Source organism: Triturus cristatus, chromosome 3_1, assembly GCF_964204655.1.
Source record: "Triturus cristatus chromosome 3_1, aTriCri1.1, whole genome shotgun sequence".
Lineage (NCBI taxonomy): Eukaryota > Metazoa > Chordata > Amphibia > Caudata > Salamandridae > Triturus > Triturus cristatus.
The window spans coordinates 750,550,022-750,567,227 of NC_140583.1; the positions used below are offsets into that span (position 1 = coordinate 750,550,022).

The 17,206-nt window shown below is 42.6% G+C and overlaps 1 protein-coding gene across 1 annotated transcript in view; it reads right to left on the minus strand.

Annotated features, from left to right (window-relative positions):
- LOC146860915 (mucin-5B-like) overlaps positions 1-17,206 on the minus strand; it is a 189,786-nt gene that overhangs the window by 112,588 nt on the left and 59,992 nt on the right. The window contains 1 exon segment of the mRNA XM_085646182.1: positions 12,382-12,476. Within this exon segment, the coding sequence (XP_085502308.1) occupies positions 12,382-12,476 (95 nt within the window).

Below are 17,206 nucleotides of genomic sequence, written 5' to 3' on the forward strand. Positions count from 1 at the left end.
GAATTTGAATCTAGGGAATTAATCAAACTAAACCATGCTCCACAGGAGCCATTGTGTGTGAACGGATACGGAAAGAGAGGCAAAACTCCCTTATAGTTCTGATAGGGAGGGAGTCGGCCACATATCCAACAATTGGTAGCATTGTTGGTCTGATGGGAATGATGTAACATACTAATGAAAGTGTTGTTGCGCAGCGCAAATCTATAAGACAACTCATGCGGAGGTAGTTCGCTAAAAGAATGTTCAGCAGTAGTATTGTAAGCACGCTTAGAAATAGGGTAATACATATGTAGCAATACACTAGAAATGATGATCAGAAGACTTAGAAAAAACAAAATTAATAATGTCACTATGCAGTGACTACGAAGCGATTTACAGTACGCATGTTTTTTAAGCTGTATCTGTCTATTTCTCTCTCTATTTCGGTCTAGAGGATACATGTCAGAGACAAATTCAACCGATTCACCTTGGAGAGGACTTAAACAATCAAATTGTCTGACTTGCTAGACCTTAGTTTCAGTTTATAGAGTTCGTTCTCCGTCCTTTCAACCAAGGGGAGCTTTGAGTCTGTCTGTGAGGGAATGCAGGGCTGAGTGTTCACATCGGACGGTAGTCCATAAAACTTTTTGATATGGCTCGAGTGCAACCACCCTTTACGTCCCTCAATCTTCACGGCTGTCCTTGTGGTCAGCAAGACGAGCCTGGGCGACTGCCACCTGGGCTCCAGCTGGGTCTTCCGGTCGAAATTCCTCACAAGAACCAGGTCACCTGGAACCACGTCATGGGGCTTCACCTCAGTGTTATCGGGAAAAGCTGCAGCTACCTGTGAACGACAAGATTGTAGTGCAGACATCAAGGAAGCCAGGTAATCTGTCAGCATATTACAGTCAACATCAGTGATTTTACGAGGTATAGGCGTCCCCCACATATTTGGTGGTCTACCAAAGATCACCTCATACGGGGATAGCCCTGTTCGAGAATGTGCTACCATTCTCATGTAAAAGAGCGCAACTGGTAAGGCTACTATCCAATCGACACCTTTTTCTCTACATATTTTGGACAATCTAATTTTCAGAGTTTGATTATGGCGTTCCACGAGACCTGCTGCCTCGGGATGTCGGACACAGTGGAATTTCCATTGGTAACCTAACAGAAGTGAAACGTGTTTCATTAGTTCGGATGAGAATGGCTGGCCGTTATCTGAGTACACGATACGTGGCAAACCGTACCGTGGGAAGAATTCTCGAACTAGCTGTTTGGCAGTAGTCGGGGCAGTGTAATCTGAAACCGGGTAGGCTTCTGTCCAACGGGAAAGAGCACAGACAACTACGAGAACATATTTGAATCCTCGACATCGTTCCATCTGGATATAATCCATCTGGAGGACTTCAAAAGGGTGATCGGGAGGTTGAAATCCACCCTGCTCTACGGGAATGCTTTTACCTGGGTTGAACTGACAACATATCATACAGGTACGTACTTTCTGTTTGGCTGCTGCTCGCAAGTGTTTGTTGAACCAAATGTGTTGAATGCTGTCTAGCATAGCTTTTTCTCCTAGGTGCGCTGGACTATGTATTGTGTTAATGATGACTTGAACCATGGAATCGGGAAGAAACCATATTGATTTTCCCTTCGTCATCCATCCTTGATCCGTTTGGATCCCTCCAAATTCAGTCCATTTCTTTATTTCTTCTGGTGTAGCATGTGTCTGTATGTCAATTACATCAAGGGCGGGATCCTTAGCTGTCATGCAATGTGTTGGTGTCGGAACTATTGTCTTTGTCGTGTCAGTTGTATGAGTCTGGTTCTGAGCAGTCTGTTTAGCTGTTCTGTCAGCTAGGTCGTTACCCTGAGAAATGATATCGGTAACTTTCGTATGGGCCTTGCATTTTATAATCGATATTGCAGTAGGTAGATGAATCGCGTCTAATAGAGCTTGAATGAGGGGTCCGTGTTGGATGTGGGTACCGTGAGAAGTTAAATAACCTCTCTCTCGCCACAGTACGCCGAAGTCATGGACGACTCCGAATGCATAACGTGAATCTGTGTATATGTTGACTTTCTTATTTTTGGCTTGAATACAGGCTTGTGTCAGAGCGATGAGCTCTGCTGCTTGAGCTGACAGAGTGTTAATACAATTTGTTTCAATGACTTCAGTGTCTGTTGTGACTGCGTAAGCGGCCACTAACTCTCCTGTACTTGTTCTCATACATGAACCATCTACATACAATGTTAGGTCCGGATCTGATAAAGGGATATCTGTCAAGTCTTGTCTGGGTTTCGTCGTGATAGTAATGACTTCAACACAATCATGTGCTAATGGATCTGTTCCGTTGACTGGCAAAAGTGTGGCAGGATTTAATGTATTACAACGTCTGATTTCTATGTGTGGCTGAAACAATGTTAATTCATAACCGGTGAGTCTTGCTATAGTCAAGTGTTGTGTTTGTGTGCGGTTCAAGAGAACCTCTACTGCGTGTGGTACTTGTACTGTCAATTGATGTCCTAATACTATGGCATCGCTTTGTCTGATTGCTAAAGCTGTTGCTGCCACTGATTTCAGGCACGCAGGGAGAGCCTGAGCTACGGGATCTAATGTACTAGAAAAATAAGCACATGGTTTGTGTGATCCTGCTTGTTCCTGAGTGAGTATTGACAAGGCAGTACCTTCGCGTTCTGTAACAAAGAGTGTAAAAGGCTTACTGTAACATGGTGTTGCTAAAACAGGTGCTTGGCATAAAGCTTTCTTTAAGCTTTAAAAGGCATGTGTATGTTCTTGAGTCCAAGGGAGGACAGTCGATGTGGCTGCCTCCTGTGTTGTCAACTGAATGAGTGGTTTTGCTAGAAATGCATATTGAGGGATCCACTGCCTACAGTATGAAGTGAGGCCTATAAAAGCCCGCACCTCCTTTTGTGTCTTAGGTGGTGGCATGTTAGCAATTAACTGGATGCGGTCAGGTGTAAGCTGTCTTCCCTCCTTGGACAGCAAGTGCCCAAGATAAATAACTTGCTGGACACAGAATTGCAGCTTAGAAGGGGACACCTTGTGCCCCTTGTCGGCCAGAAATTGTAAAACCGTCAGTGACGCCTTTTCACATTCAGGTTCGCTTCGGGCGGTGATCAGCAGATCATCGACATATTGAAGCAGGGCAGTGTTAACTGGCATGTGGATACTGTCAAGTTCTCGTTTCAGTGCTTGGCTATAGATGCTGGGGCTTTCTGTGAATCCTTGAGGTGCGCGTGTGAATTTAAAACTTCGTCCATTTAAACTGAATCCGAACAAATATTGACTTTCCGGATCTATTGGGACGCTAAAGAAGGCATTCTTGAGATCAATTACAGTAAAGAACGTTGCTTCTGAATCAATAGCTGTTAGTAATGAAGAGATATCTGGGACCACAGGGTATTGTGGTACAATACATTTATTTAATTCGCGCAGATCAATAACTAATCGATATACTGGTGGTGCTTTTAGATCCGTTCTTTTAAGAATCGGAATTATCGGGGAATTACATACATTGGAGTCGGTTTCCACAACCACTCCTTGTGCAATGAGCTCGTCAATGATTTGCAGTAAAGCCACAACAGCATCTGGTGGTAACTTGTATTGTCGCATTCGTGGTAGTACCACTCCTGTTTTTAGTGTGACTCGAAATGGTGTAATGTTCATGCAACCAACATCAGTAGGGCCTTGTGCCCATAAATGTGTAGGTAAATTCTGCAGCCGGTGATCCATGTCTCTGGACACGTAGTGACCTTTGAAGTCACGTAAAAATAATCGTACTCCTTCCGGAGAACAACATATTATAGCTCCTAGAGCTTTCAGTGTTTTTATACCTAACAAGTTTTCTGGACATGATTTAGTAAGCAATAAATCTGTAGTTCGTGTCAATGGACCAACCGTAAGTGGAAGGGGTTGCGATACTTCATTAATGATAGGCTTTCCTGAGAATCCAAGGGAAATATTCTGTGAGCCTGAGAGGGGTGCCCCTGGAACTTCACTGCGTCGTATAGTTGTTCTGCTTGCCCCTGTATCAAGTAAAAACTTTCTGTCTTCCCCTAATAGTTCACTATGTACATAAGGTCCCTCTTGATCTACAGGAACCTCGATAAGGGGTAAACCAACTTCCCTCTCTAGGCTATTTCATGTGTATCGCTGATAATCGGGATAATCAGTTTGTGCATACTGGTACATCTGTTGCGTTGTTGCTTGTGTGGCAGCAATAGGCTGCTGCTGTGATGTGGCTACGGTCTGTTGTGGAGCTGCCTGTTGCGGAGCTGGCCTAGATTGTGCATGCTGAGGGATTTGTGGTTGGTTCTGATCCTGTCTAGGTGGACGTGGTCTCTCTTTCGTTATACCCGTAGAGATATTATGTTTCAGAACTGCGCAATCGTGTATATAATGACCTGGCTGTTTACAATAGTTGCATGTCCCTCTAACAGGACCTACTGAATCATTGGACTGTGTCGTACCCTTCTTATGACCGTCAGCTGGAACTGACTGAGCAACAAGCATTTTCATTTTCGTGTCTTTCATACGTCTTTGTTCATGTTCTTGTTCTTCTCTAATTCTATTGTGATGATATTGTAACATTTGTAACATCTGTGACGGGGTGTTACCTTGCCAGGTACTCTCGAATTTCAATACTCTATTCTTAACTTGCGGTAGGGAATTTTCAACTAATTTTGTCACAAACAGATGTGGATATGACTCACTACTTGCTTTTATGCCACTATTTATACCAAAACATTTTTCAAATCGGGAATAGAAATCACTAGTGTCTTCATCTTGCTTTTGTTTACAGGCTGAGATTGCACCCCAGTCCTCCTTTTTCGTAGTTAATAAACGTGGCAGTACCTGCACTAGTAATCCTGGTAGTGCTGTAGTCTTTTCCCCAAGCCCTGATCCTGCAGCTCGGGCCTTTTCTTCGTTTTCTAATGCTGTCCAATCTATCTTTTGGTCTCCCACCTCCCATTCCTTTTCTTTGAGTTTCTCGTAAATACCGGCAGGCATTAATACTTTTAATATTTTCATAATGTCGGGGTAGGTATACTCTCCCATGAGTAACATGTCTTTTACCTCACGGTGGAAACCTGCTGGATCCTTGTCATGGCTGGGTACTACTTTCTCCATTTCTAATAATTCAATTTTAGTTATAGGCGTGTACACAAACACGCGTTTAAAGGTATTATCTTCACCTCTGATTGGGTGTACTTCGCGTAAGGGATTCTGTCTATCTATGTGATACATTTTTCTTCCCATAGTGGGAACTGGAACATGTTCTGGGCATACGAAAACTATATACTGGTTTCGAAATTCTAGAATTTCTTTAAGTAAATCAGTACCTGAACCTCTCCATTTATTCGTGAGTAATTCTGTCAATATGTCAGGTAGGGGTCCAGGATCGGAGTGTTGGCTTTTATATAATATAAGGAGGTGTTGAATCATGTATATACCAGCTAATCGTTGTTCGTCTGGGGCAAGGTTCAAAAACGTGTGTGCTAGTGCATCATCACTGTATTTGCCGGGACTGTCAGCCCATTGTACTGCTGACCTGGCTAATTCTTGTTCATCCATGGAATCGAGCATATGGTACCCCCTTCGGTCTCGGAGTAGTTTATCAGCAGCTTGGAATAGGTGTTCAGGAGACCTTATATTTAACATAGGGGCTTGAAAATTTCTGTTACATTCTGGACGTATCGGACGTATTGGATCATTAAAGCATCTGGTATTATTAAAAGATCTTCCTTTACCTACATAAGCCATTGTCTCTAAGTGTCCTGTGGGCATTTCTGATTCTTCGTCCTCCTCTCCCTCTGATTCATGTTGGTCTGTCTCTAATCTTTCTTTATGTATTCGTTCTACTTCTTTGCGGATCTTTCGACACATAACTACTATACATGTCTGTCTATCATGTTTCCCTTCTGATATATTCTGACCCCATTTGGTAAGTACCTGCATTTCCTTCTGCTCTACCTCAGGCCTGTCTTGGTTTCTGATCACACAGTTTATGAAGAAGCGTAACAGTTGTCTCTGTACATCCACTTTCTGGTATTCCATGGCTTCGTCAATACTTTCAGGGCCTCGTCCTGATTGGACAAAGTGATATATATTGTCTAAATGTGCCACCATTCCTGGTAGCGTCGCTAAATACCTTGAAGCTCGTCGTATACGTAGTGATGACAGCAGCATACCGTCCCGTCTTCCGGGCACAGGATCATATCTACAATCCACTAGATGCTCTTTAAACATGTCGGAAGTTGCTAGTTGGGGTGTACGTTCGTATGCTAAATCTCTAAGGGATAATTTATTTCCTCGGGGTGGCGTGGCAAAAATTTCTGTCGTACCTCCTGTCGCACCGTCTGAGGTGCTAGGCACGAAAGGATTTGTTGGATGTAAGATAGAAACTGTAGATGCAGGGAAAGCGGTAGAAACAGATGGACCTGTGGGAATGTGCGTAGGAGTTTGTTGTTGCGGGGATACAGACGGATGATCTTGGCGTTGAGCACCATCGGTAGGCGGTGTGTGTGGCGGAACATTAGCATATTCAGGAGCTACATCATCTAAATAGGAAGAAAGGAAAACATCTTTTGCTGTTTTGGGATGTGCTTTTATCGGGAGTAATGGAGGTGTCAAGTCTTTCGGTATTTCCGGGGTGGCCTGAGGTAACCCTTCGGCCAGAAGAAGATACATACCATTCATAAGAGTGTTTCGTTGTCTGTCTACTTGTTCTGCTTTTACTCGGGTACCTTCCTCAATTAATATATTTTCTCGGGCTTTATTCGAATTCTCCCTACTTTTCTCTTCCTGTCTGAGCGCTTTTTCTGTACGTCTATATGATTCTTTACGCCATAATTCAATGGCATCTTTCTGTGACTGTCTGGCTTTCTTTTTCCATAATTCTTCTTCTACTCTCATGATGCAATCTGCATCCCAGGTCCCAGCTGCTGGCCACCTCTGACTTTCTGGTAAATCCTTGGTGTAGTCCACCCATAAATCAAGAAATAATACGGCATCTAGGCCATGCTTTATGATACATAAAGTACCCTGGAGTGTCCCTAGGTGGAATGGGAACAGCTTCTTCGAGTACCCCTTTTCTGGTTTTGATCTGTCTTAATTTTGAAAAGAGCGGCATTTTTAGACCTTATTACTTAATCTTGAACACACTTAATACAATAAACACAATAATGAACAATCATTCACACCACAATATGTAGAACGTATTAAAACATTTAACATTTAACATTTAACGAACGATGATAACTAATAGAAACTAGTTACTGACATAATACTAACACTGGATAATACTGAATTATATGCAAGACATACTAGATATACTGCTAAACAGTACAGATACACTGCTGAAACAGTGCAGACCGGATTTGTGTACCCAAACCCGTCTTGACCGGCACAACCTAATGTGCACGTCTAAATGCCTCCCCGGCAACGGTACTCACCGGGTAGCACGGAACGGAAGGCCTCGGAACTGAACTGAACTGGACCGGACTGGACTCGACTCGACTCGGAAACTTCGGAACCTGGTGGGCCTCTGTATACCTCGGATCTTGCTCTCTCAGCTAGGCTCTGGTCGGGATACTTCGCACTTCTCACCGCCTCGTCTGGGTGTTGATCGCAGCCTCAGTCACCCCCGCTTGGCCGGAGGGAGATACAGGAAATCCTGCGGGTACGCGTTTTTGTCCGTTCAGCTGTGGCAGGGGACCGGGCCTCCGGCGCGTGAGATGAGAAAGTGTCCCTATTCGGGCGCCAATTTATGTGGTAAATATTTAAATTACCTGTACTATTTTTTATGCGGAAAAGTCTAGTAAGAATAACTCAGTCAAAATAAGAGGCAGAATCCGTGGTATTAGAGGTTCTGAAAAGGGCTTTATTCCTTACAAAGGAATTATGGTTCGAACCATAGGCATCAAATTCCATCACCACGAAGGTTCAGGAAGGGAAGGCAATACATTATTGACAAGTAAAGATATTTATATGAGAAGCATTACATTAAGACAGATGCAGGAGGCGTAACAGCTGATAATATAGATAATAATACACATACGTAATGAAAAAAAGGCGTAAACATAGGCGTAGACTAGAAACGTCATTAAACATGATGTCACAGGTGGGTGGATCCATAAGAGAATCCTGCAATGTCAGCAGAAATACTTGGCAGAGATGCGTGCGCAGCCGCATGACGTGTGATTGACGTGCAACTAGAGGGTGAAGGGGACTTGACATTTAGCTCTACATGTGGAGACAGAAGTCTGGGGGGTCATGTCAACCTAATCCCAAATCACATCTAATATCTTATGTTTAAAGAACTGTATTATCCAAAAGGAAAGGTCTCTCGGACGGAATCTATTCTATACTGACTGTGAGTGCGTGTACAAGCGTCTAAGTGTCTACATGAGATGCGAGGGGGCAGGAATCTTCCATAGTAACAGGGGCTATGAATTACTTGCATGAGGACAGTGAGGCCTGGCCCTTTGCTCGGTAGCTGGAAGAATGTTTACCTAAACTACCAGACAGGAATGCATCGGATGAGGAGCGGAGCAGATAATCTTGAAGGTGAAATACAGTTTTTGGCAGGCAACAGGCCGGATCAGGCACCGTTAGCCGCACAGGGAGTAGGACAAAGTTCATGGATACAGATGCGGGCTCGGACTGGAGCTTTCAGAGGCAGAAGGCAGGAAAAGGCTTGATGGCAGAATTCAGGGCCTACTCGCCTGAACTGTAAAACGTGGAAAGTGAACCACATAAAGTCGGTGGCCTTTCATACTTAGGAATGAAATATCTGACCCATTCATGGCGGATCTGAAAGAGGACATGTTGACGGTGGACGCACATGTATTTGCGTCTTCATAACTGGAACTGGAGGGAACATACATGTACTTGTAGCATGCACATGGAGCCGTTGGGGTCTAAGATAGGGGACATAACTGATCATAAAATTTATATTTCCTCAGAAAGAGAAAAGAGGGGCGGGAGGTTTTTTACTGCCAGTAAATCAAATTGTCATGAATGACATAATCTCCTTGAAGATGTGCAATGTTATTCTTTGCCCAGTGGCTTTGGAATAGAAAATACTATAAATGTAAATCCTGGCAGAATGGGTAGGTTCCACACAACCAAATGAAATGTGAAAAACACACAATTTGTATAGGTGCAAAAAATCCTCAATAAAAATTAATAAACACAAAAAGAACCACTGTTCTATATGTCTGTCATATATTGTGTCAGTGAACTCTTGGAGGATGAGTTATCAAAAATTATCATGATGACCAGACCCTCTAACCACTCAATTGATCTGATAGCAGGAAATATTGCTAAAAACCTTGCTCTCAACCTACTCTTCTTTTGGACAAATCTAGTGATCCCCTCCCTTAGACAGGAGTGTTTCTTGATGACCTCAAAATTCGGTAAGGTCGCCCCATGTCTCAAAATGCCATCTGCAGATGCAGATGGTCTCAATAACTTTTACCCTGTATCCAACCTACACTTTCCAGCAATAATCTCAAAAGCTGAGATTACAAGTCAAAATACTCAACATATCCATTCTCAGATGAGCACTAGTAAGGTTCCAGCACAGAAACAGCACTACTGTATGTCACGGATGACATGCTCAACATCATGAATTTCGGCAACTCCTGAATCCTTATACTTTTTGATCTGCAGCCTTTAAAACACTTTATGCTTACAAATGCTCTCAGAGATAGGATGAACATTAAAGTGGTGGTCCTCAATTGGTTCAAGTTGTACCAATGGCTTTATCACAGAGGGTGAAAAGCGACTGCAGTTCAGATTCACAATTGCCTTAACATAAGGGGTCCTCCCAGAATTCTATTCTGGTCCCTTCCGGCTTGAATTTGCAAATGAAACCTCTTAGAATCACACTAAAGAACATGGGTATCATTTACCGTCAATATGCAGATGACACAATGACATCTAAAAGTCTTCTCTGCTAATGACGTCTCATCTAGCTCACACTCTGCAATCTGTTCAGGACTGGATGACCCCCATCATTTAAAGCAGAAACTATCTAAAACAGAATTTTTCTTATTTCCCCGTACCATTCACTACTACCAATACAATGTTGGATTGACGCAATCAGCATTCTTAACTAAAAATATACTATCATGTACAATGAGTCATTGTAGGTAGGAGTCAACCTTGACAAAGATGCTAATACAAATAATTGATACAAATAATAATAACAGTACAAATAATAATAACAGATGCAAATAAATGCAAAAAATGCATGCTTTCAATTGTGTTTGCTCTGGTGACGTGGCTGCTGAATAACTTGCCTTCTGCACCAAAAGAACTAACCATAGGTCACAAATACTTCTAAAACTCAGATGGCTTCCCATCAAAGGTAGTGGTACTTACATAATGGTCTGCATCACTCACGAGGCACTCCACTCACTCGTCCACTCATAATGCCTAGCTGCTAAGCCAAAGAAAATCTGCTAGAGCAGACCAATCATGTAGTGTTGCAACACTGCTTCTAGAACCCCGGGTCTTTAAGAAGGAATGGCCTATCACAGTGGTTCTGAACCTGTGGTGTGGGTCCCTGGGGTCAGCGACTCCTTCTCAGAGGGGCCAAGACTGCTTAAAATATTAACTAATATGAGCAGAATAACGAAGTGTGCATAAATAGAGATGCAAAGAAAAAAAACCTGAACATTTTGGAACATTCATTCGGTATTTTGGAATTTGAAAACAGAGACTAAAAATTTGGTTTGTATCCTCAGATTGATTTTTTGGAACAGTGCTTGTGCAACAAACAAAATATAGCATGGATGATAAGTGGCTGCAATTAAATTAAGAAAAGCTCTAACTTTCTTATTACAACTTTGATTTTTTTATATTCATTTGATAATTTAATAAAATATTTAATAATTTGTGTATTTCTTTGATGAATAAATTTTGCTGATTTTTTTGGGTACTGTTTTGTGGTTCAAATCATCAAAATTGCTTAGGCTAGTAGCTCCATCTTCAAGTAATGACTCGGTGGGAGTCCCCCGATTCCAATATTGATTTAGTGGTGGTCCACAGGAGTCAAAAGTTTAAGAGCCACTGTACTATGGCTCAATCCTTTTTTGGGAGTGCTACTAAAGTAATTAACTCTTTGCTTCCGGACGTAAAGTACCACTACCTCACCGACTGTCTTCAAGTCCCAACTGCAAGTTCTTGTCTTTGTCAGATATTTCAATTATTTCCCTTCTCGTAACCAGTTCTTTCTGGACTTTAGTTTTGCACCGTGCCTTCTCTTGCGGCTTACCCATACCCGTCAATCAATTAGTAACGCTTGTGACCTTTGTTGCTCCTATGTAATGCTCTACTTCTATTGTAAAGCGTTCCAAGAAGAGTGTCCTGGCAATACAGAAGGCCATTTTGTCCGCTAAAAAGTGATCCTCCAGCAATTAGTTTGTGAAGATGCCTGCTTTAAATGCTAGCCTTAGTAGACATATTAATTTTGTCACAAGGTTGAACTGATAACTTTTCACCTTTTTTAATGTATATAATATATTATTCTTTCTTTTATTGGAACAATATAATGCCCCACATGAACTCATTTTGTATGATTGTTTTAAACAATTGTAATCCGGTTTTTTCTTTTAAACACATTTTTTTATGCATGTAAGTCATATTGCAAACGGTTTTAAGTAACTGTGCAATAAAAATAAAAATCATTCATTCATGCCTTCCAAACCACTCCCCCCACCCACCCCCCCTCCCTCCCCGGGCAATATCTGTGCAATGTAAAACCGAACACATAAATACATTATCTGAACAAACCCACGCCTTTAATACCCCCCCTTAGGTTGCTTCTCTCTAAACCCCAACACCAGCCACAGTATTTGCAATCTCATGTCAAGTTGTAATCTTGTTCTCACAAACTTAGACTACAAATTCTTGAAATGTGATAACACATATAGGAACCATAAATCTGGGGGGAAAAAACAGGCCCGGCTACTAGCAGAACCCTGGCTGTTATCTACGAGGCATGTAAAAAAAGAGAGGACAAAATAGGTTGAGTTGTGATCTTTCTCTGCGACAACTTAAATATTATGGGGCTTATTTTACAAGCCCCTTGTGCCACTGTTGCGTCACTAAAAGTGACGCAAAAGTGGCGCAAGGGGCTTGTAAATCTTCTCCTATGTACGGAGCTCACATAACAAAGTGAATTATCTGAAAAACACAAATAATAGGTACTATCATTATACGACGTAATCACACTCGTTTCGATGGATGAGAAGATTGGTGAGGTCTGCAAAGATCAGAACGGGAGCTTGTTCCACTAAAACACTGCATAATTACCTGGAAGTTACATTTAGAGATGTGTTGCTACTGTTAATGCACAATTATTCTACCTTGTAATAAGCGTTCGGATTTACAACACTGTGGCATTTAGCGAAGGGCCCCTTTCGGTCTTTAAGTTGCTTGCACCACTTCTGGGCATATTGCTCTGTGGAGAAAAATAAAGATTTTTGGGGGGATTATACCTTGTAAGCTTTAAACGATATATACATTAGAAAGAAAACATCTGTTAAGTATTATTTTTGTTGCACCATCCAGACTTCTCTGAAGCATAACACAATATGCATTGGAGTGAAAAGCTTTAGTATAGTTGTCGTTTTACTGAAATAATCTCCTACTCCATACTTATACATCATTTTTATTATCGCCTATGTTTAATTGCTAATGTAATATTATATTATTACTTCTCACAATGTGCATTTAGCAGTAAAACTGCTTTTCTCATGAGTAGCAAGAACTAAATTAGATTTGAAACTTCTGGAGTTTGGACATGCTGATCATTCTTGTCACATGGCACATATGCTGGGGAGTAGCTTGTTCAGTAAGATTAGTGGGGGTAGGGGGTGAGCTTCAGACAATCACACTGGATTATAATGTTAAAATACGTTATACATCACACAGGCAGCATGAGAGGGGCTCAAGTCCGCCAGCCATCCTAGCGGAAACGGGACCGCCCACCTGTAAGGCGGCGGTCCCGCACTCCAAATCAGGATGCGACCACAACCAGCGTTTTAACATTGTGGACGGTGCTGAAAAACGCATGTTGTGCATTTCCATGCACAACGTGGCAGGCACCACTCGGTGCCTGCCACCTTGTGCATGGAAAAGTAGGGGGGTACCATGGGTACCCCCCAGTGCAGCGACACCCCCCCCCAACAAGGTGGGCCCGCAAAGGGCCCCCGAACCCAATCACCGCCAGTCTTTCCATGGTGGCATCGCAACCATGGAAAGGCGCCTGGCCACACACATCCTAATATGGAGGACGGTGCCTGCTAGGCACCGCCACTATATTAGTAGCCCTGCTCCGCCCGCCAGGCAATCGGCAAGATTGCCACCGGCGGTAAAGCGGCGGACAGACTTTGCATCCGCCGCAATACCCAACGCCATCTTAATATGGCGGTGGGTAAATCTCAATGTGATGGCGGAACGATCACCACCGCCGGCCCAGTAGTGGCGATTGTTCTGCCATCGCAAGGAGCCCCACAGATTGGTAGAAGTTCTAAGTGAGAGAATACACAATATTTTGTAAAATAACCAAAATGTTTTAGGTTTCAAGATAGAGGGAGAGATTGTGTGTACATTTTTGTCTGTGTGTATGTAAAAGTCCCTGGTGATATCCAACAAAATCCCTCCTCATACCTGACTGAAAGCACCTCTACCAAACTACTTATTGGAAAATACATTTATTAGGGAGAGTGTAACAATCCAAACACCGCCCGGAACCTACGCCTCTGGCATGTATGCTGAAACATGAGACCCCGGAGGACAGAGCTCGTCTTCAGTGAAGATGGCTGCTGAACCATCTCCTTCTGCTACTGCTCCTGATTCAGACATTTTAGACAACAGAGCGTTCTTTGAAAACCTGCTGGTTGCTTCATTTTACAGCAGGACCAGGAGAAGCGCCTGGGAGAGACCAAAGAAGAGTGCCTGCACACAACAACGCTGCCGACTTGTCCCCCTGCCCGAAGCCGACAGTCACAGTAAAGGACCAGCCTGCATTTTATATGGCAACCCGTGCATTATAACACACAGTGCCCAATGTTGCGTAACACCCCCAAACGATTGAGGTGCCAGTGCTCCTTCTCAAAAACTCAGTGGTAAGCCAGCTCAGGTAAGTGCCGACAGTCAAGTATATCAGATGTGACGATGGCAAGCAAAGTCACCCCCCACTGGCATCTTGGGCTCCCGGCCATCACAATAACCCTGTCTTTGAAGACACATTTATTTAATTAAACAAACTGCCTAACGGAAGGATTGCTGTCCACCAATACTTGCGGCTGCCATATTTAACTGGGAAAAGCTACAGGCCCAATAAGTCTAACCTGCTCTGTGGCTCTTCCATACATACTCCCATATAGGAGCGTAAATGAAGTACTACAGGCAAAAGAGTTTTGAGGTAACAGAGATGAACTAACTGCACATGTTTGCATTGAACCTGCCCTTATAAAAGACACTGCACACCCTTACTTTTAAATCACTTTGTGCCTGCTTTGCCACCAACATGCCAAAATGATTCTCCAGGCACCTATGTAACAGGACTTTTTATACTTATAAAGATGGGAAACCCTCCTGTGCCGCTGATTTCTTGCTGGATACTTACCTTATAAGGAAAGCTAAACTGAAACAGTGAGGCCTTATGTTCGGCCTCTGTGACCCAGCTATGATGTTGGTCATGCTTGATGGCAAGATGAGGCAGGCTCAAACCCTACAGGAATTGGAGGATCTGCTGGATACCATAATGGAGTCTTCAATGGAGATGGTACCCCTCCCTCATTACTACGAGGCACCGTCTTGTGCTGACAAATCACACTGTACCAAAAACCTCTCTCCTGCTACCAACACGTTATCACACTCTATTCACACAGACAAATCACGGGATGACCATAGTCCTAGAAAGTGGGACACATAAAGATCCCCCCAGCACCTCAACGCCGAATACTCATAGCTATAGCACCTTTTATACTCTTCAATAACTGTGAGGGGTTCATGGACGCATCAGAAAATAAATAAAGTAAATAACACACAAAGCCTGTCAAAAGTCTTGCTGTTTATTTGTTCTCGAATCCTTTATATCTTTTTTATTTCACCAACCCCCTACATGCTCAAGAAAGTACATATTTCCCACACTGTCTTGTGGATAAATCCAGCACAGGGCGAAATATCCACTGGTAATATCCTCTGTAAGTTATCATTCCCAATTCAGTAAGCCCACACAGATACCTTTCCATGAGACTTAACTATGATGTATAAAACAACAGCAGTCTTGATTTGGTCACTTAATTGCAACAGTCTTGCAAACTATGTGCAAAGGAAAAAGGAATAACCAAGGTTACCAAAATCCTGACATAGTCTTACTGCAAGAAATGCATCAGTCCCTGACTTAGGTGGCCAAATTTACTAGCGACTGGGTCGGCTGTATGATGGCACCTTCAGGGCCAGAGACCCCATCATATACCTTCTACATGCTCTATTTCCCCTAGAGAAAAGGAGGCATACAGGGTTATTGTGCCTTCAGAACCACGGTATGCCAGAACCATACAGGGTCCATTGAATTTACACATTAAATTCTGGAACTGTGGATTTTTTCACTAAACTCACCAGTGATAATAGAAATTGGTCACACAAAGTTAATGATCGACTGTGACTCTAATCTCTAATTTGACCCAATTTTTGATAGATCTGACTTCCAAGATCTACATAACAACAATGAAAAGAGTACGTTCAAGACCTTATGGCTGATCACTCTCTTTCTGAACCATAGAGATTCCAAAACTCTGGCAGATAGGGAATCCACGTTCCTTTTTATCTCATGGAACTGAGACCAGAATAGATTATTCTGGTAGAGTGTGATGATGTTCCATGAAGTTACAAACTGCACTATAGGCATCCAAGGCTTCTCAGATCATGCCCCAATCACAATGAAATGAAAATGACCTCCTACTGCAGGTCTCCAGGGACAGGACCTGGAGAATACTTTAAGGTATAAACTCCCTGAGGAAAAAGGAAATATGATTGCCTACTTGCCCTGTCTCTGAAGAAGGACTCAGTGGCCTTGACTCATAGATTCTGGGCTGCGCTTAAAATCTACGTATGAGGCATGTTGATGAGGGTCTTGGCATTAGCCCATAAAGAGGCACTGGTGAAAAAACACAGACCCTATCATTGCTTTTACTTGGGCATGTCACAAAAACCCATCTCCTCAACAAAAAAAAAATACAAGCTTAATACGCTTTTAATGGCAAAGATTAATCTGCAGAGAATGAAAAGCTGACGCGATAAACATGGTGAATAGGTCAGTAGGCTACTTACTTACCAATTAAAATAAAGCATGGCAAAATCACATATACCTAGGAGTGTTTATGACAGCTCATTACTTAGAAATCCCAGAGACAGAGTAAAATAACTTGCATCCCGCTATACTTCCTCATATAAATCAGAGGTTCCACTGCTTCCCTGAAGGACTGACGATTCCTAGAGTACTTCCACAAAAAAGAACATAGACAGAGAGTTAATGGGTAATGAAGTGTGGTCTGCTACCATCGAAATGGACACAAAAAAAATCCCCAGATGAAGACTTCTTTCCAGCTGTATATTGCAAACTGTTGCCTCCTCTTTCAGTCTCTATGTTGGGTAAGATGTTTCAGGAGTTAAGGACCAACAATGGATCTCCTCATCCCTATAACATAACAGGTATGCCCAAATAAATCAGAGATCCACTTCAGTATCGTAATTATAGGCCGATTTATTTAATTAACAACAATACCAAAATACTGGCAAACATTCTTGTTACAAGACTAACAACAGTAAATACTGTGGTGGTGCACAAATACCAAGTTGGATTTGTTCTGGGATGTTCCTCTCGCAACTACATGCAAATTATATTTCACCTTGTATACAGTATGGCACATGAATGGGATGATTTGACCCTCTCCCTTGATGCTGTGAAGGTGTTTGGCCAAATGGAGTGGGGCTGCTTATTTCAAACTCTTTCCTGCCTGTGCATTGCCTTGCTTTAATAAACATGGCGTATTGGCCATACCGAGACCACACACCTGTGATCAACTGCAATGAGCTCCTGTCGGACTCCATTATTAAAGGCAGAGAGATTAGTCAAGGGTGCACCCTCTTCTCTCCACTTGTTTTCTTGCACTAGAGCCT